General features: G+C 41.3%; 2 protein-coding genes across 7 annotated transcripts in view; both read right to left on the bottom strand.

Annotated features, from left to right (window-relative positions):
• Positions 1 to 7,083, bottom strand: part of AFF3 (AF4/FMR2 family member 3) — a 561,464-nt gene extending 554,381 nt beyond the window's left edge. For 3 of the 4 annotated variants that reach the window (XM_039533235.1, XM_039533245.1, XM_039533262.1), the window contains exon 1: positions 4,442 to 4,606. The gene's annotated coding sequence lies outside the window, so the exon portion shown is untranslated. Of the gene's footprint in view, positions 1 to 4,441; positions 4,607 to 6,419 lie in introns of those variants that run through there. The other variant, XM_039533253.1, reaches the window with a different exon arrangement.
• Positions 7,084 to 7,470: 387 nt separating this feature from the next.
• Positions 7,471 to 20,690, bottom strand: part of LONRF2 (LON peptidase N-terminal domain and ring finger 2) — a 70,534-nt gene continuing 57,314 nt past the window's right edge. For all 3 annotated transcript variants that reach the window (XM_039533294.1, XM_039533284.1, XM_039533302.1), the window contains 8 exons: positions 20,329 to 20,554; positions 16,900 to 16,999; positions 16,406 to 16,520; positions 14,569 to 14,690; positions 13,508 to 13,666; positions 10,670 to 10,832; positions 8,077 to 8,226; positions 7,471 to 7,704 (listed from right to left, as the gene is read on the bottom strand). In XM_039533294.1, coding sequence (XP_039389228.1) covers positions 7,546 to 7,704; positions 8,077 to 8,226; positions 10,670 to 10,832; positions 13,508 to 13,666; positions 14,569 to 14,690; positions 16,406 to 16,520; positions 16,900 to 16,999; positions 20,329 to 20,554 — 1,194 coding nt within the window. In that variant the 3' untranslated portion in view covers positions 7,471 to 7,545. The remainder of the gene's footprint in view (positions 7,705 to 8,076; positions 8,227 to 10,669; positions 10,833 to 13,507; positions 13,667 to 14,568; positions 14,691 to 16,405; positions 16,521 to 16,899; positions 17,000 to 20,328; positions 20,555 to 20,690) is intronic.

Here is a 20,690-nt window from a genome sequence, read left to right as displayed (position 1 = left end):
TTGCCTCTGTGCTGGGACTGTAGAGATTTTGGAAATCATCTTTAGTGGGTTAAAGCAGCATTGTTTTAATATACTTACATATAGATGTAATTACTTGAACAAGTGATCTTTACTTTCACTCTACAGGAGTACTACCACAACTGAAGCTCAGTTGCTTAAGTACTCACAGAAAACATATAAAGGAAGCACAAACCTGGCTGAAATCAGCTTTTTTTTTAAAATACATATTTCCAGTATTAGGTTAGCTATCATGCCTGACATTCCCCTTCATGGCAAGAGCGACTGAGATATTCCAGTCTATCAATATTTTCCTCTAACCCTCAAAATTGCATTTATATATTTTCTGCATAGCTCCTTGTCAGAAAAACAAAAGCCAGTATGAGCAGAGAATACAGCCTGACATTTTTGTAAGGTACATCTACTGACTATTTCAAACCAAAGAATAGGTGTGGGTGGCTGCAGTGTCTCAACTATGAATGTTAAGAGTCAATAAACCAGTTCAATATTTGAGGGGAGAAAACTAATTTGAAAATTTAATTATAAACCAGTCAGGTTAAGTTTAAAAATCAGCAATCCAAGCTCCCTATGCTGGAATTTCTGAAACAGAGAAGGTAACTATGTAACCTCCATCCTTAACCCTGCTCCATTGCCTCCCACTTTTTATTTTATGTATTCATCTCTAACTCCCCCTTTTCTTCTGGTCTCATGTTCTTTACTATCCTCCCACCCCATCAGCACTGCCTCTTCCCATTCACAAATCTCTCACTGTTACTTCCTTCTCCGTAGCTGGCTCCATGTCCGAACCTTGTCCTTTCCCAGATGCCACAACTCTTGCCTGATGTAGATGAGGCACTTTCCACTGCCATGTCATGGCACCCCTGAAGTACTTCAGGAGCTTGTCCCAGAGTGAGTAATTAGGTCAGAGACCTGTGGTTTGGGGTTAAGAAAATGAAAACCAGTCCCTAATGACCATTTTAAAGGAGGCCAAACTCATGGCTAAAATAGCCAATTGGTCAACTGGCCAGCAACGGTCTCTGTTCAGAAGCACTATTTAGTGTACAATAATGCTAGAATTTTTTGAGGCCTCTGCCATTCTTGGTGGATAGTGTGCTGTGGTCTAGCCATTGCCAATCATTCTTATACCATGCTACCAAGAAAAATGGAAGGCTGCTCCCTGAGATATCTGGGCCTAAAATAAACTGATTTCTGTCTTGGCCAGGTTTGTCAGTGGAGTAGTGGGTAGCTGAATTGTCATTTTCCCCCCACCCCTGCTAGAAGCTTAGGAGATAACCTAGGGTTGGAAGGCCAGCAAAATGGCTAAGGAATGAAAGGCATCAGATAACTGATACAGGTTAGACTCCCCCAAGCACAGGCTAAGTAGAAAGAGCTGGACCTATAAAAAGAAGGTGGAGAAAACTTTTGAGGATCTGATACTTTCACTGTGGTATCTGATAGCATGGGAGTCAGTGCAGCATATAACTGCAGATAGAGCAGCTGCTGAGAGCGAGAGAAGAGGGGATTTTGGATGCAGTGTGATGCCTCAGTAATGGCATTGACTGGCCAAGAAAGGAACTACATTACACTTGTATGCTGACAAGATGCAGTTGAGAGGGGAAAAAAATAAAAACAAACAAACAAAAGGATGCTCAAGACACTAGGAAGGTTTCAGAGAACCTGGGATGGAAAAAAGAGGAATAATAGATAGTCTTTAAGGTGCCACTGGACTAAAATTTATTTCGGCATAAGCTTTTGTGGGTAAAACACCCACTTCTTCAGAGGCATGGAGTGAAAATTACAGATACAGGCATACATATATATTGGCACATGTAAGGTAACTCCCTTCTCTTCATGTGCCAATATATATTTATGCCTGTATCTGTAATTTTCACTCCATGCCTCTGAAGAAGTGGGGTTTTTACCCATGAATTACCCAAATAAGTCTGTTAGTCTTTAAGGTGCCACCGGACTTTATTGTTTCTGTGGCTACAGATTAACATGGCTACTCCTCTGATACTTAGTGGATAGTCCTGCATCTTAGAAAGCTTCTGGTTTAGCCTCTCTTTAGAAAGGAGGAGACAGCTTCACAGTGTTCATAGCTAAGGCTAACTTTCTAGGACCTTCGTGATTTCTGCAGCGGCTGGTGCAGCTGACCTGGGGGCCACCTGAGCAGCTCGGGCAGCTCCTGAGCCAGCTGCTGCTGGGGCAGGCTTGGGCCACCGTGCCCCCACCCCAGCAGGAGTGAGTGTGGGAGGAGGCTCCGGGCTGAGACAGGGGGTTGGGGTGCGGGAGGGGGTGAGGGCTCCGAGCAGCACTTACCTTGGTTGGGGGCTCTATGGAAGCAGCAATATGTCCCTCTGTGCGCTGCCTCCCCCTGCAGGCACCACCCTCGCATCGCCCATTGGCCATGGTTCCCGGCCAATGGGAGCTGTGGAGGTGGAACTTAGGTGGAGGCATGCTGCCCCCATCCCAAGAGCAGAAGGACATGTTGCTGCTTCCAGGGAGCCTGCCAGCCCCTATCCCCAACAGAAGCGGGAGTTACCCACCCCCTCTACCACCCATGGCACCCCTGGGCTGGTCCCAGACCACTGAACTTTTAGTTAGGGGTATATATTACAAGTCATGCACAGGTCACGGGCCGTGAATTTTTGTTTACTGCCCGTGACTTTTACTAAAAATACCCATGACTAAAACATAGCCTTAGTCATAGCTACTGAAGAGCGAGATAGACTCCTACAGCTTTAAAGCAGATCTCATGAGGGATCAACTGGGAAAAGACATGCTTAAGTCCCAGAAAAGACTGCAAAGAGGAAGAGAAAAAAGGAAACCCGAGAGTACCTTTTGATACAGGAAGTGCAATACATTCTTCCACCATCCTCTTTCACTTGTGATCTATAATCACCGGGACCTCTTACAAAGAGCTTCAGCCTTGCAACAGTAGTTTGACGACCCCAATTAAATAAAAATTCCAGCCCCTATGCCACATCATGTTAAAGAAGCATTCTTGGGAAAACACGCATGTGTTGTCTGGGTGGTCTGCCCCAAGACAGATTTACAGACAATTAAGGTGTTTAAAATTACAAGAAGTGCTAACGGAAACTGATTACAAGGGCCTACAGCCCTAAATCCAAACCAACAGCAATAGATTCACACATGCACACTTCCAAGTAACCATAACATTTCAAATAGCATGGGTTTTTGTTAAAAACAACACACTGCTAAATGTGATCTGTTTATTCAAAATGTTACATAAATTAAATACATTTCCCATGAACATTGCAAATATACATTAAATGAACATTGCAATTTTTAAAAAAAAGTTTGGCTTTGCTTATGCAACAAGTACCAAATGTGGTTAGAACATGGACTTGTCCTGAATTTACTAAATACAAAATGGCAGTTTAATTTATATTTATACATATGTACATACAGTTTCATAACTAGCTTTAAAACAGTAAAAAAATTGTTTCAAGTTTATCTACATTACACATACTTGTTTCAATCTGGTCACAAGCCCTAGATGAGATTTTGTTATTGATACAATCATTTCACAACTGCAAATTTAAGGCGCTACCAAATACCAATTCCACCAGTGTGAAAGGTAATATGAACCGTGTACAGCTTTTTGAACAGCTTTATATTTCAGTTTCAAAATGGACTGGAGTATGAGAAAGGGAAGCAGTAAGAAACTGAACTGATCATCAGCATGTTAGAAATCCAAAGCAGTCGATTAAATTAAACACAGACTGGACATGTTAACATACAGTAGATAACAAAGGCCTTGATGGCAAACAATTTACATGCTTCTTGAAAGGTGAAGCTACAAAATACTTTTTAAAGTCTTACAGGTGACTCAAGGGAAAAAAGTTAGATTTGGACATTTTTGTTTCTTTATGATGTATAAAGGATCTCTCCAAAGTGGAGACTTTTCTACTACATTGCCCAAGCTAGGAAATAAGTACGAAAAAAGTAGTGTGTTACAGGGCAGCGAAACACCTGTCTTTTCCAGTTGCTTAGCTCATGGTTTCAATACTGTACCATGGAGACAAGAACTAAGTAAAGATGTAAGATAGCTGCAATAAGGACATTGGCCTCTAATCCAGAGAAGAGGCAACTGGCTCCTCCATCTATTTGCTGCTGCACAAACCACGACAGGAGAACTTGACAGGAATAAAGCACGCACTAGACACTCTGTATGTGCCCATGAATAGGGTTTCTCTTTAGCTTTGCTATATGATCCAGTATTTGATGTTTTGGAAGAAACAGTGAGTTTGGGTTGTTAGTTTAACATCTGCATACAGATACTGACTTTCATATTATTTATCCAAAATGTTAGTCACTTAAGTGTTTAAAAAGAAATATTAATTATTCGTATTAACCTAACACCCAGGAGCCCCAGTCATGGACCCGGACCCCATTGTGCTAGAAATAGTTTAAAACTCACCAAAAATTCTGTTGCTCAGCTTTCACTCAAGTGATGACATTTCATTAGTTATCCTTGCATCCTTAGACTCAGGGGCGGCTCTACAAAGTAGGCTGCCCCAAGCAGCGCGGAGCGCTGCGCCGCCCTTCCCCAGTCCCGCGGCGGGTCCCCTCTTCCCGCGGCTCCGGCATCCTGGGGAGGGCGGCATTTGGCTCCGGTGGAGCTCCCGCCAGCATGCCTGCGGCAGGTCCACCGGAGCCCGGGACGAGCGGACCTGCCGCAGTCATGCCTGCGGGAGCTCAACCGGAGCCGCGGGAAGACGGGCTCGTACCGGGCTCCGGTGGACCTGCCGCAGGCATGCCGGCGGGAGCTCCACCGGAGCCAAATGACGCCCTCCCCAGGATGCCGCCCCAAGCGGGCGCTTGGCCCGCTGGTGCCTAGAGCCGCCCCTGCTTAGACTGTAATGTAATTTAATGCAAAAAAGCTAATTAAACAAAAAAAGGAAGACAATCTTAAGTCTTCTTTATTGCTGTTCTATGATGTATTAAAAGTAACACTTGGTTTTGTAGTGTCACTTTTAAAAGTACTTAAAGGACAGACATCTTAAATCACTGGCTTTTGCAAAGAGGAGAAATTCACATTGCCTTCAGTAATTAGAATTCAGGAGACAGCATCTAACATTTCAATTCTACAAGGATGCATATCTGTGTAAGGTTACGCTCGCATGTAACACTGTGCAGATGCAAGGCCTAGGATTGTATGATTCTGTCAATGTCCCTTTGCAGCCAAAACATTAAAACTCAATGCATGAACAGACAAGGAGAGAGAAATGGACAAGACAAAGACAGAGCAAGGACAATGATGACAAGAGTGGCATACAGAACAAAAAACAATGTGAAAAGTTCACAAAGAGAATTCATTTTCCCAACTGAAAATGAGTTGGGTTGCCAAACTCTGAAGGTGAACTACCTAAAGTGCTGATAGTCTAAAATGGGTTAACTGGAAAAACACTGGGATGAAGTATGGGAGTTACTAATGCATGGATGGAGGGGGAAGTGCCCCAAAAGACTTCAAGCTGTTTCGTTTGCAGCTTTGGGGCTCGGATGCCTTCTCAACCGTCTCAGAATCTCATACAGCTTTTACTTTTAGTACTCTTATGACAGTAGCAGAACTGCAGCAAGGCTATTGTGGAGATTACAACATCATTGGTTGTAAGTTATGCACTTCACAATTCAAAGGATAAATTACAAATCACTAACTAGAAAAGGTGTGGTCAAGGTAGAGGCAATTACAGTACATTCAGAGCAGGTTACAGAAACCACTTCTGGTAACGGTTTGCGGAAAGAAAAGTTAACTAGATCACTGGTTTTCAACCTGTGGTACGTGGACCCCTGCAGATCCACAGACTGTATCTAAGATTTCCAAAGGGGTCCACACCTCCATTTGAAGTTTTGTAGGTGAGCTCAAACGAAAAAAGTCTGAAAACCACTGCACTAGATACTTTAGTTTCCCAGACCACAAAGGTTGTAATTACAGTATCCAAGAAAGCAGGCAATACATGTTAATGCATTTGTTTATGCAGTTTTCTTCCAGAACTCATGTGCAAATTTTTAATATACATCTTCATGGACCAAAAAAACAAACCAAAACAAAAAAAAAAAAAAAAGATTCAAAGCAAACTAAAAACTAGGCACTTTAAACATGTAGATAAGACACCATTTTTATCATACCAGAGTGTTGCACATGAACAAGTGTCTCTAAAAGCATCTTGCTATACTTTGAGCACAGAGATTCTGGCTAACTTTTCATGTTGGTAAAATTACTTCTACTTATCGGAAGCTACACAATTAAATTAGTAACACTGTTCATTATTTCAGTCACTCTTTAGAAAATTAAGTAGTTTGACTAACCAGCAACATATTCAATAGCTATCAAAGAAAGATATTAACAAAACCAATATATTAAAAAACCAAGAGAAACAAATGAAGATGACACCTACACTTAAGCTTGCATTGAGACTTGCCTTTTGTTAGAGTTCAGTTTGGACCTCCTTTTATGATGTCATCACAGACCAAGGTTCTCACCATGTGCAGCACTTGTGATATAAAACACAACACTAGCTTTTAAACTCAAAAGTTCTAACAAATACTCGTTCTAATGTAACGTTAGCTTGGCACATCATTTGAAGGTGGGAAGGGAAATGGAATCTTCCCCAATGCTTATCCTAGTCAAGTTTACTTTAAGAACACGGCAGCTGAGTACTACAGCACGCTTTCCCAGAATTTGGAGTGAAAATAGCTATTTTCATAACAGCCTTTGACGAGTTTCATGTTTTAGGGAATTTGTTTTGTTTGTGTTTACTGATAACAGACCAGCTGGGATTACTTTGATTTTCTAAAAATAAATGCACGCCTTTGACATTTGATATACTCATTCCACTACAACATGCAAATCACAACACAAGGAATTACTTAAGGCTATCAAATTGCTGTTCAGTAGCTACTACTCTTTCCGACACACAGCTGTGCCCATGTAAATACTATGCTCCTGGACAATCTCCAAAACCTTAATCTTGAAAACTGTTTTATAGACCAATATTTCTTGAACGAGTAGATCAAAGTGCAGAGAGAATCTACCAACTCATTAAGAGAACATCCTGTCAGCTATGCACTTTATCCACAGGGAAAGTTGAATTTCCCCTTCTGCTGACCATCTCAGGAAAATTGTAATAAATCCATCTTCAGTCTGTGATCCATAGAAGGGAAAATAATTCTCTGCAAAGTGTAAATCCAAACTGCACATAGGCCATTTGTGGTGTTCTAGTACTTTAAATTCAGTCTCACAGGCTAGAAACATCAACTCTTGATTAGGAATAGTACTTCAAAGTAGTTATCCACAACTATCAACTACATTGTAATTGTAGCACAACTTCATAGGGGCTCAGATTTCACTAGGACGACAGGCACAGAGTGCTTATTAATTACAGAGTAGAGTGCAAAGTTTGGTGAACATCCAGAATAGCGAATGTCAGACACAACCAGAAAGAATTGTTCATCTCTGCATGATGGTTTTTAAAAACATATCTACCAACATACAGTCAGTGCCTGTTCACAGGTAAGTCCATGTCATCTGGGTCTCTTGCGTGTTACAAATATTAATACTCGTCTGATGGCAATAAGACGATCTTTAAGGGAAGTCATAGCAAGTATAGCCAGCTGAGCCCTGTTTTCTAATGGCAACACTGCCAATAGCCACCAGTACCAGGCTGGGCCACTGGGGTTACTCTGCAAGAGAAATAAAAAACAAAACAAAACCTGTTTACGGATTACAGGTTAGTGTTAGCAATCCTCCCTCCCGTTTTTCCGCTATTTTAGTAGATACAACTAATGCCCATCTATACATTGGGGGGTTTCTTGAGCTCTACACCAACTTCAAATGTTTCCTCTTTGTGCAATGAAGTAGCAATGACATCTTCAGAAGCCAAAACCACAGGGAGTAGTTGGCAAAGTTTTTCCAACCTTGATTCTAGTGAACTAGAACTGGGTAAACATCAATAAACTGAATGTGTGTGAGACACAACAGACCCTTCTCTATCAGATATTTGACTGGGAGCCCCATAGATCTAGGGTGGTAGTGCACATTTAGGAAATATTTACCTGTGGCTCCGATTCTTTTCCTGGCATTGATCCAAAATGATTGAGAATTTGTGCTTTCATGTTGTCTTTAAGGGAAGTAAACCAGGCAACAGCTTGATCATAAACCGAATCATGAAGACGGACAAGTTCTTCATACTCTGCTCCCTCCACCTTACCAAGAAAAAGAGGATATAAAAATCAGATTCATTTCATATTCTGTAAGGAATAGGGAACCAATTTCAACCCAATTATGCTTAACAGCAACAACTACTCCTTATTAAGGGATGGTTATGCCACTTAACGTGGATCTCTCCAGCTAGCAAAGTGGTGCATAAGTCTCATGCATCCCAAACTCATGCCAGTTTGGTTTTTTGATCTCTCCTACAGAAGTTTTAGGTCCTTTCAGCTGTAGGGATATTAAAGAAGGTACTAACAGTGATTCCCTCAAGTGACAGTGACCCCCCAGGTTCACCAAGTACAAAAATCCCCCCAGGTTCACCAAGTACAAAAATATTTTAAGTTCTTATGTTAAAACTTGTAAGCTCCTGTCTGCAGAAAACACTGATTGTATCTGTCCTGTGAAAGATACTCTATTACTAGGTAAAACTTACAGTCAAGTTAATTGACTTTGTTCTTGAAGGAAACACTATGCTAGCCTTAAGCTGTAATTGATACAATGTAAACAAAGACTCCCACCCTCTGTGATTACAGGGCCAGGAATCTCATAGGAATTAACACACACCCCAAAAGTGGTGGAGACAGTAAATTAAAATATGGTTAAGATATGGAATGTATGTTGATGAATGTTTGATGTACGTGAATGGTTAGGGAGGTGCCAGCCTGGAAAGGATCCATCGGCCGAAGAATGTGTCAAGTGGATCATCAGACAACCCCCGGAGGGTAAACTGGGATCCACCCCAAACACCTGGAAGGAATGTGCCACTTTAGACAGTGTGGAGCCACCAGGAATGTGCCATCTGCTAATTGAGCCAACAGCAGGATGAAACGGTTCCCATAGACTAACATAGGAATTAATTCCTATAAAAATGGACTCTAAAAACTGAGGACTTTGAGTCTATGGTTCTGCTGCCAAACTCCAGGAGCATCAGGTGCATCTGATACAGACTCAGCTCCATCCTCATGACCAAGATACCTGGCCAGTAACTTGGCATGAGCAACATCTAGGCTGGTAACTACAACACCTATACAGAACCTGAATGAATGATTGTGTGAATGAAAGTGTGTGTGTGTGTGTGTGTGTGTGTAAGGAATAAGTAGTGATAGGAATAAGTAGTAAAACAACATTGTTTGCTTTTATCTTTTGCTTTACTATTATATTTGCAATAAATGTGGCATCTTTGCCTTATCCCTCTTAATAAGATCCTGCTGGTTTTTATTATATTGGTGTAACACAGCAACCAAGTCATAAGTATTGCTATTGGAGTCTTCAGTTGATTAGGAATTCCTCTGATTGAGAATGAGAAGCCCTCCTCCTAGGGCTTCTGCATTAAGGGGATTCTACTAAATAGTAGCGTTGTTTTCAAATACAGTAGAAGTGGTACTCAGGTCAAGGGAGTAGTGGAAGTAAGTGAGACTGACTTCCCAGTACCAGGGATGGTATTAACGAGGTTTCTGCCAACATACACAAACATTTGACCTGACTATACACTTCACCTTCACTCAGTGGGGACCCTGAGCGGTAACATGGGATATTAGACTACTTTAACCTTGAAGAGACACATTTTATCTCCATTCTCTCTTTTTCTGTGTGTGTGTTGGCAACTGAACCACAGCACAAATTGGGAGAACCCTCCTAGAAATTAACAGGCTTGCAGTTAGCTGTGAAAGTCTGCTTGGGAACCGTGTGACCTGACTAGACTTTGCTAATGCCATCCACTGGCCTGAACTCTCCAATGAGCGCACTGTGAAGCGGTATCACTGTTTTACTGGCACTCATTTGAGAAATCCAGCATAACACTAGACATTATGCAGGCCATTCTGGTTTTGGCCAATAAATTCCATCACATGATTTTGCTAAATTTTAGAGAAAAAAAGGTTATTTTAATTGGCAAATTTCCTTAGATGCCATACAGACACAAGCATTTGAGTAACAAAATGTATTAGTACCAAGTTCTCTTCTTTAAAATGAGTTCTACCTTTAAAAAAAAAAAAACTAAAAAAAAACCAACAACCAGCTTTTCTATTCAGAGGTCAGAGATCATCTGTGGGAGCTAGAAACAGATACTGTGTATCAATGCAAAGTATGGAATCCTAAGCACTTAAATAAAACTTAGACATGTGTGTCTTTAGAAGGGCCTTGAACCAGTGTCATTTTTAACTGCTACTTTAGAACCTGATAGGTTGCATCTTTTCAAGTATCAAAGGTTTGAAAGCTACCCTGAGATTTATGATGACATAAATACCACTGGCAGAGATGATTAAACTACAGAAAGCTAATGACACACAGCCAGAAAGGCAAAATAATTTATTCCATGGTATCAGAAATAAAGAAAATATGCCTTATGACCATGTAAATAAGCAACTTCAACTTGAGATGTGACAGGGACAGAACATTTAAGTGAACCCAAGGAAACATGAATGCACAAGAGATCACCTTTTTATCTTCAAGATATTCAATGTTCGCAGTGTTATACCCATCTCGTTGACCGTGGTTCAAGACCTTAAACCGACGAACACCAACCGTATCAACAACTGAACGCCCATCAGGAAAAAACTTTACATCCCTGATCTCTAGCATGCAGCCATAATCGGCAAACCTGAAATGATAAAAGGGCACAGAAAATTAGGGAGTCACACTGACAGGTGTATATAAGTTCAGACATTTATAAGCATACTGGACCTGATTCACCACTGTGTTACTTTCGTTTTTCCACCAATGTAACTCCATGATTTTCCAACACAATGATGCTTTTGGTACGAGAGTCTCTCTCTCTCTCACCCCCCCCCCCCATGATTAAAGCAACAGCTTTTTAAAATTAGAATTATTTGTGGGGAAGGAGGGAGGGGCAGGTTTTTTAATTGAGCAGATTTCATGCTGTGAGTTCCTGAATGCTGGGGGCAATTTATGCAGGGTTTTGCAACTATTTTATAAAGAGATAGCTCTATTTCACTGCTGAGGAAGGCATAGTAGTGCCTAGAGAAGATGCTGAAGCTGTGCAAGTGAAGTGAATGTCTTTTATTGCTTCAACACACTTTTACTCCACTTGGGCCTCTGATAAATTTTCCTATTGCTGCTACTTCTGGTTCAGCTCCAATAGTGAAGACAATGATGGGACATTTTAGCAAAAACAATCTTCGCACAAGACATTGAAAGTTAATTAACATTCCACTGTAAGCAAGTTCTGATAACTTGCACTCTAAGAAGATTGGGAGTATCACCCACCATGTAGATAATAAATGATGCACTCCAAGGGGATTACTACTCCTCTCCCTCTCTCCTTATTTCTGGTTGGGTGGGGCGGAGGAAGAGAAGGAAAAGAAGTTGCCACCAGTACTTATAGAGGAAATCAGGGAGAGAACAAGGGAGAGGAAACCTTAGTTGCTGTTACTATAGCTGGTCTCTGCTGGGTGAGAGATACCAACCAGAGACTCCCCACCCACCAGCTGCCAGTGCCACCTGCAACTGGAAGAGCAACCAGGAAGAGGTATTTTGTCAGGAAAGTCCTCTCCTGTTCTAAAGAAGCAGCAAAGAATCCTGTGGCACCTTATAGACTAACAGACGTTTTGCAGCATGAGCTTTCGTGGGTGAATACCCACTTCTTCGGATGCAAGCACATCTTGCATCCGAAGAAGTGGGTATTCACCCACGAAAGCTCATGCTGCAAAACGTCTGTTCGTCTATAAGGTGCCACAGGATTCTTTGCTGCTTCTACAGAACCAGACTAACACGGCTACCCCTCTGATCCTGTTCTAAAGAAACTCCATGTAACTGGGTTACACACTACACCTGTTTAGAAGGCAACTGGAGCTAAAATCATGCATTAAAATTCAGGCTAATTACTGCGGAATCATGATGGCAGGTAGGCCCAGTAGCTGCAGTGTGAATACATTATTTGTAGTACCTAGGGACACTGACCAAGATTGAGACCATGTGCGCCAGGCACTGTACAAGTCAGGAGGTAAGCTCTTCAGAGCAGGGATTGTCTCTCTTCTAATAGCAAGGTGACGGGAGTATCTGTGCCAGCAAGAATTAAGCCAGAGGTGGTCTTACTGATAAATCCTAAGAACAGCCACACTTGAGAAGCAGCTTAAGTTGAGGTTTACACTGTGTTATTTCCATGTTACCACTAAAGCCAAGCCCCCAGAAGGGGGAGGATTTTGGAAACTAACTATTTTGCATGCTCCAAGGACAGAGCAGAGAATCCAGTTATTCTCCAGTTCCTCCCTCTTTCAAAGGAATCAGCAATTCACTGCAAGAGTCCACTGTACATGCTCACAGCTACACCGTGCCATCAGGGGAAATAGAACATCCACGACCTCTTTAGAATTCTTTGATTCCTACAAATGCAAAGCTCGTATCTAGTGTCCTCATCCACCAAGCATGTAATTCTCACTCAAAGAGCCTAATTTTCCACTTCAAACACCTACTGTATGTCCAGCTTTATTAACCCAGGATATTCATAAAAGTCTGATTTGAACCCAAAGCTTAGGAGACAGGCAGATGTTTTAGGGTACATCGACACAGGAATAAAAGACTGATGGCATGGCTGTGGCTGGTCTAAGTCAGCTGACGCAGGCTCATGGGCTAAAAATTGCTGTGTTGGCTTCGGGCTGCGGCTGGAGGCTGAGCTCTGGGACCCCACCCTCTGAGGATCCCCGTCCCGAACATCTACAGAGCGATTTTTCAGCCCCAGAGCCCACACCCCGAGTCTGCTGACCCAGGCCAGCCATGGGCTTTTTATCCCTGTGCAGACATACCCTTACAGAGCAGACCGACAGACAGAGCAACCCTCACCTTGATTTAGTTAACAGTCTTTACTGGGAACCAAACTGTGCATCAGAAATTGCCATAATGGGCTCTCTGTGGTACTACTGACCCCAAACTAGTCATACATAACGTAATAGGAAATAGATGCCATGTGCACGCCAGTCTTTTGACATGTTACTATTTTCTAGTTAAATATAACATAACTATTCCAAAGCATATCCCCGATGAAACACTTTCCAGGAATACATAAAGGCAGTTGGATGGATAGCTAGAGCATAAGTCAACTTTCTGGGTCTAACATCGAGATATTAGAAATCTCAGTAGAAAGGGGATGTTTATAGATTATATAAAAACCTGGCAACAAAACACTCAGTAACATTTGCATCTGCTAGCGTGAGACCTAAAAAGGATCCAACTCATTGTGGAAGACCAACAGTACTATGGTTCTCCACTGGTTTCCAAAAGTCTTACAACAACAGGGATGTTCTCAGCAAGATTCCTTACCCTTTTAGTTCATCAGCTAAGCACATGCCAAATTGTTTGGTACCAGTTTCCATGCATCTTCTTATCATTAGCCGATACCGAGGTTCAAAGACATGAAGTGGGCAAGGGATGGTAGGGAAGGCCATGGTACACACAAAGATGGGAACATCTTCATTCAAACTGCAAAAATACAAATACTAGGTCAGTCTCCTCCCACATACTGTATTTATTCAGCACAAAATCTCATAGTTGAGGTTTGATTAGAGTGGTTTCTCAGACTCTTTTCTCATAAAATAAGCTCTAGGCCAACAAAAATGTGTTGCTTTAACAGGCACCAGAGAACCCAGGGCTCTCCCAGCTATTAATGTATTCTAGGTACCAATACCTCCATTCTTTGGATTTAATAGAGAACATTTGGAAAATGCAATCACATTCTCAAGCATGTGCATGGAAAAAAGCATCTAATTTGCACATCACCGAGTCTTTACAGCTTTTAACTGTAATTTTCAAAAAGATACATTACTGTATACTACATATACTTTAAACATGGCAGGAAAGCAATCCTTATATTCCAAAGTGATGTGGGGTGTTCGTGAATCCTCATTTCCACTGAATTTCTACAGACAGAGTTAACTTTCAGCCTCTAGTTTTGTAATATACATTCATGTTACTTTCATTTTTCTGTTGTGATTTTTTTATTCAGCTATATGGCAAGTACAAGTAATCATGGATAAAACCACCAATACACCTACTTATAAGCATGTCCTTCTACTCCTAATCCCCTACTTCCTACTTTCAGGGAAGATGTTTTAATTAGTTTTAAATTATGCGGGTTTTATTCATAGGAAATAAATCACTATATTTATTGCCAAATAAACTTAATATTTTCCATTGATGTTGTGCACCTCTCATATCCAAGCCTAGTTTTTTCCTTTATTACTATCTACTACAAACATGCCAGCATGGGAACAGATTAAGTGAACCTTTGAAACCTACTTTCATAAATAAATTAACGGTTTCTTTAGTAATCTGGATCAAAATAAAATTTTACAACATTTAGATACAACAGAAAAAGAACTTACTTTGATAACTCCTTCATTTCTTCTTCATAAACTTTCTTTCTTTCTGACAATTCTTCCGGCAAGTAACGAACTATTAGTTCTTCTGTAAGGACAGTCTTTTTATAAGTTCTGCTTGCCAAAAACTATTGAGAAGAGAGTTAAAGTTTAAGTACTAATATTTAATCAAGCCCCCACTCCAAGAGCAAGATAGCTCAAGATGGTTTGCAAACAGTGACAAAACAATGAATGCAGCAGTAGTTCTAATCCTCCTTCCTTTCTCACCCTTTCAAAAATGTAACATTATCTCTGGGATACAAGAGTGGACACACTATCCACTTCAGTGCCCATAAACTTCCAGAAGGGCGCATTTGTCATAGGTTCTACAACATATAATAAAATAATAATAATAATAATAATAATAGGTACTCTTCAGACCTGTGAGAATAACTGACTTGCAATTCACTGGCAGTTCCAAAGAGTTGAAAACAGTTCAGTTAGACTCGAAAATTCCAAAATATTTCAGGTTTGGTTCACCATACCAAAAAGAGTTGGGAAAAACTTGTATCAGGCCATCTAAAGAAAAAACATTGTGGATAGCAATGGTCCCTTATTTACCTAGCTGTTAAAGCACTGACCCAGGATGTGGAAAACCCAGGTTCCAATCCCCACTCTAGAACAGGGACTTGAACCTGGGTCTCCGCCACTCCCAGGTAAGTGCCCCAACCACCAGGATTAGAGAGTATTCTCAGTCTCTTCTGTTGAAGCTATTGCAGAGTATTCACTGGACCAGAGAGAGTGAGCAAATGAGAATGACTGTCGCCCGGTGGTTAAGGCACTCTCCTGGGAGGGTAGGCACCACTCAGGTTCCAGTCCCTGCTCCAGTGAATATTTAATCATGTATGCAAAGTGTAACAGCTTCAGTAGGAGAGAAGTGGGGAGGGTGCTTTAACCGGGCTAAAGGGTGTAAGTGGTTCACCACCACTTGTAGTTTGGTGAATCTAACGAACAAAAACAAAATATTTAGGTTTCAGAAGTGTTGAAACAAAGCTGGTTTGACATTTCTGAATTTCTTCGGACCCTTAACCCTCTGCCTCCACCATTTTGACTGGAACAACTAGCTAAAGCAGACAGGAGTTTGTGAAATGTTTTGGTCTATGCAAATCAGCATTTTTCTGCTAAATATTTTCTGTTCCTCACCACCACCACAAAAGCCCAGAACACTTTTGCTCACCTCTAGTCCTCTTTACTTAGTGTAAAGGACATAATCCCTTTGGACTCTAAAGCTGCCAAGTTATTGCCACCTGAGGAGTCTAAATATTTGGGAATCACATTTCCCGCAGCTGAGCATACATTCTCTACTCCAGAATGGCCAGAAGCATACTTTGTTCACCAACCCAGTATCTGTAGGGATACTGCAATGACAGTACGGCCTCTTCAGCATTTTCGGAGTCTTTGTTAGAGACTACAAAAACAATGAAAGCTTATGCCCAAATAATCTGTTAGTCTTTAAGGTGCCACCGGACTCCTCGTTGTTTTTGTGGATACAGACTAACATGACTACCTCTCTGATATTTGTTAGAGACTGTTCAGACAAAAACTAAAACGCCTCATTTCAATGTGAGAAAGTACTGCGAACAATTTTGGTCAGTACTTCCCTTCCCTCCAGCCTGCTCCAGATTATTAATACAGCTTAATAAAGACTAGTGTTCGTATTCAGACTGTCTGGGCAGAGCACAACAAGACTACTATGTTGGCCCTATACTGTTCAGCTGTATGAATGCATGCAAAGAGATTTTGCACAATATGCCAAGATCTTAATAAGAGCTTCTAAACAAATCCCTCACAAATACAAACTTACTTCAGAAAGCTTTTCTTTGCAGAGTGGGCAATAGGGATTATGATCAAGGCAACGCTCGAGGCATTTGAGACAAAACGTATGTCCACAGGGAGTGGAAACAGGCTCGTAGAATAACCTGAACAAGATAGTTGGGACAAAATAAAATTGGTTCTTTATAATTTCCATCCAACACACAAACAATACAGATAGTAATGAGTCACTAAGCCTATCATTTTTAAAGCTATTTCCCCTCTGCACGTCAATCTTATGAGACATTATTATCTCGTCTCTAGCCTAGGATGTAAAAGGGATTTCATTTTTAAAATAAATTCATTATGTTGACATATTGCAAAAATAATTTCAGCCACTCCACTGATGTTAACATTTATTACATTTTTGCAAAGATGAAACAAAACCTTTAGTTCATGTTAGAATAGCTTCCAGTACAACCCTTCCCTCAAAACCAAATACATTTGGCCTAAAGTTTAGGAAGACTCAGCTCTATGCAGTCATACCTCATGCAGAGGGAACACTCAAAGTCAGATGCATCCACAAGGATTGCTGGTATCTCACGTAATGCAGAGGTGGCAGAGTTTTCAAGTACAGTATCTCCATCTAAGGGAGAAGGACAGTCTATGTCAAACATTCAGGTAAAGCAGGCACTATGTATTATGGAATCAGAGTAGTGACTCCAGGCTAGTTTTCTACGATGAACCCAGTTTTTGTATCGGTTCTCTATGAACACAAACTCCCCAGCAAAAAAACTCCTTTCCACCTGAAATATTACACATGACCTCCTGCCAGAGGGTAACTTTTCTGAGAGGATACTGTTGGAGAGCCAAAGTTTGAGACAAGACAAAAAACACGTCAGAGTTGGAAATAGATTTTAATTTTTCAAGAGTTTTTCCTGTTTCAAACAAACAAAAAAAACCCACCCCCAAAACAAGCTTAATGTAAACAAATGTGGAGTTCTTAAAACCCCCTTCTCCCTCTGAAGTCAGGACTATTGCATTTAAGTATTTTTTGGGAAGGCCGGAGGTAAATTTGCCAACACATTTGAATCTAATAACTTGGCTGTTGCAGTAATGTTTCACGTTCTCAAGGGCAGGCACTGTTTATAGAAGAGTGAAGAGCGTTAAACTTCTAGCACAACCTGCTTTGTTGGCAAGTTCTGTATAGCTGAATTCCTGATTTTCAATAATTTTAAACTTAAAGCACAGCCCAGAGCATTAAGCTCTGTGACTAAACCAAGCCGGCTGAGAGTTTAAGGGCTGACGCCAGAACAGCTGGACTAAGAGACCTTAGTAAATTCACAGGCTCAGCCTAAGTCCCCCAAATCTGCAGACTCCTAAATTCTTTGGTCTTGAGAAACTTACAAATGCTTCAAAACCGAGTGGACAACTCTTGTCTCCCTGTAGACAAGATTTCTACAAGTTTGGACCTAGAAGCTCTGTAGCAGTACAAGCTCCATAATGGTTACTCTGGCGCTTACAAGGTCTGATCCTGCAATAAGATCTCTGCAGGCAGATTCCTTCATCTGTGCACAACTCACTGCAGGATCAACATCTTTGTTCAATAATTTTAACACTGTAGTTCAAAAAGCTTAAGCAGCAGAAAGTCTAGATATACTAAGCAAAAGTTCCAATACCATTGGCAACTCTGCCTCCTAACCCTCTGGTGGTGGAGTCTAACTAGATGTCACATGAAAAATTAAGTTCCCCCCCTTGCAAACAAGTTACAACACTGATTTGTTATAGGACAACCTGTACACAACTCTCTGGCCTGTACCAAGTACAGGGGAGAGATGGAGGGCATTGGGGTCTTGTGGCTGATAGATTAGTGGTTTTCATGGAAAATGGTTCTTTAAACCTATATCTTGAGTGTGGGATCCCTGAATAGCAGCAGGACCCTAAATGGGCTGTTCAGCAGACAGTAACATGGCATCACATCTTGTGTAAACCGTAAGTTGACAGAGTGTGAAATGGCTCTAAATCCCTTACTGTGAAGGTAGGGGAAGGTTAGATTTCCCACCCCAGTGATTGGGTGGGTTTGCCGTTCACAGGCCACCCTGTAGGAGTTTTCCTATTACAGCAGGGTGGGGACCATTTTTATTACCTGAAAGAAATGTGTTTTGTGTGGAGAGGTGGAAAACAGACAGTGGCACTCTGTGTGTAAATTTCAAGGCAGAAGTCAGATTTCTAACCTTCAACATTTGGTGAAACAATGAATGGCAATACAGTGGAGATTTAAGAAAAAAAGAAAACACCCATTAACCAATTATTTCACTGTACAGCACATTACTGCCTTCTAACATTCCACTGCTAACCCCTTTAGAGATCTTTGTTTTAAAAGTGTGAAATATCTATGTAAGAAGATATATCAAATAGCAGAATGGATGGGGCTACTGCTCTTTTAAATGGATTCTTTGTTTCTGGGAAAAAGAGATATTAACATGCGACGCAAATTAGCTCCCCCTCGTTGGGCTTACTGTGCATCTTTTTCATGTAAAGAGAGACACTGAAGTTTAGCTATACCTCAGAGGCCTAATAACTACAGCACTCTTGTCACCAGCAGTGCAGTAGATAGTGGATGAAACATCAGAAAGGCAATATTTGGAGAAGTGTGTATTCCTTAGATGAATCAAGACTGTTCTGGAACAATATATTGATGTTTGGACAAGGGTTTCAACTCTGCTCATCACAACAAACAAGAATGACTATTTGTCTGAAGTCATGTTGCAGCTGTGTAGCCCTCTGACCACACATGCCTACTTGTCACCTACCACCCCCACACTAGAACCCATATGGGGTATCAAACAATTGCAACCCATAGCCAATGGGAACCACATCCTGAAAGAAATCTTTCCTGAACTCCCTCTTCTAGCCTTGAAACAACTCCCCCACCTCACCACCAGAAGCAAGTTCCCCACTATGATCTTGAGTGAACTCGCACACAAAAAACAACAAAAGAAAAAACCAAACCACCATACCATCTCTGGGTGAATGCTTTTCACAAAGGTTAGATATAGAGTGATCGCTATCAGCACTCATCCTCAAAGGAAACCTGCACAACACCCTCCAAAGATGAACCTGGGAGCATAAATTCATAACTTTGCTAGGCACTAAAAATTATGGCCTTAATAAAAGAGACAGGATTTCTAGTTTATTACAACAATTTGTAACCCACTACCTCCCCATTTTTGTCCTATTACTGCAGAGGTGTTAATGGGCCACTTCACATTCTAAGTCTCTTAGATTGTGTCTTAGCCACTTGTACTAAGGTTATGTCTACACGTAAAATGCAACAGCAACACAGCTGCACCACTTCAGTGTAGACCAGGGGTTCTCAAATTGGGGGTCGGGACCCCTCAGGGGGTCGCGAGGTTATTACATGGCGGGTTGTGCGCTATCACCCTCCGCCCAAACCCTGCTTTGCCTCCAGCATTTATAATGGTGTTAAATATAAACACAAGCGTTTTTAATGTATGGGGGGAGGGGGGGTTGCACTCAGAGCTTGCTGTGTGAAAGGGCTCACCAGTACAAAAGTCTGAGAAGCCCTGGTGTAGACACTACCTACACCGGTGGAAAGGCTTCTTCTGTCCGCATAAGTAATCGACTGCCCTGAGAGGCAGTAGCTAGAATTGATGGAAGAATTCTTCCATCAACCTAACACAGTCTATGCTGGGGGCTAGGTCACTATTGCTGTGTCTCTCAGGGTGTGGATTTTTCACACCCCTGAGAGACATAGCTCTACTGAAGTAAATTCCTAGTTTAAACCAGGCCTGAGTACCTTTCCTAGACCTGAAGAACAGCTCTGTGTAGCTCTCTCATTTTCTCTCTTTGAGTTTTACCTACAAACAGTAACAAAGCAGTGTTATTTTCCTATCTATTTTAAAATACAGTGCCATAACCCAATCCCCCCACCCAAAACACAACAGGACAGACCTTTTTTAGGAATCTTATTAGGGACATCCAAGCTTTGTAAATCCGTCAAGTCACTGGATAGCTTTCTTTTTAAACGTGCACCAGGTAAGCTGGAGAGGATTGTTCCCAATGACTTTTTATTGTCTTCAAAATGCAAATTCAGTACATTGGGGGAGAGAGATGAATTAGTGCTTCGAAGTACATCGGGCTCTTGGGACAGGGCTTTTGTTAATCTGAATACAGTATCCTGAAAAGAGAGAAACTGTATGAAAGTCAGACAGATTTTGTTTCCTCGTTTTCCTGAACTAATTTTATCCATAGAAATAAGACAAGACAGTGTCATGGTGGCAACCTGGTAACTGATCTGAGCCAATACTAATAAA

The sequence above is a fragment of the Mauremys reevesii genome, linkage group 1 (assembly GCF_016161935.1).
Source record: "Mauremys reevesii isolate NIE-2019 linkage group 1, ASM1616193v1, whole genome shotgun sequence".
In the NCBI taxonomy this organism is placed as follows: Eukaryota; Metazoa; Chordata; order Testudines; family Geoemydidae; genus Mauremys; species Mauremys reevesii.
The sequence above is the reverse complement of the archived record's forward strand: the minus strand, read 5'-3'. Positions and strand labels throughout refer to the sequence as shown.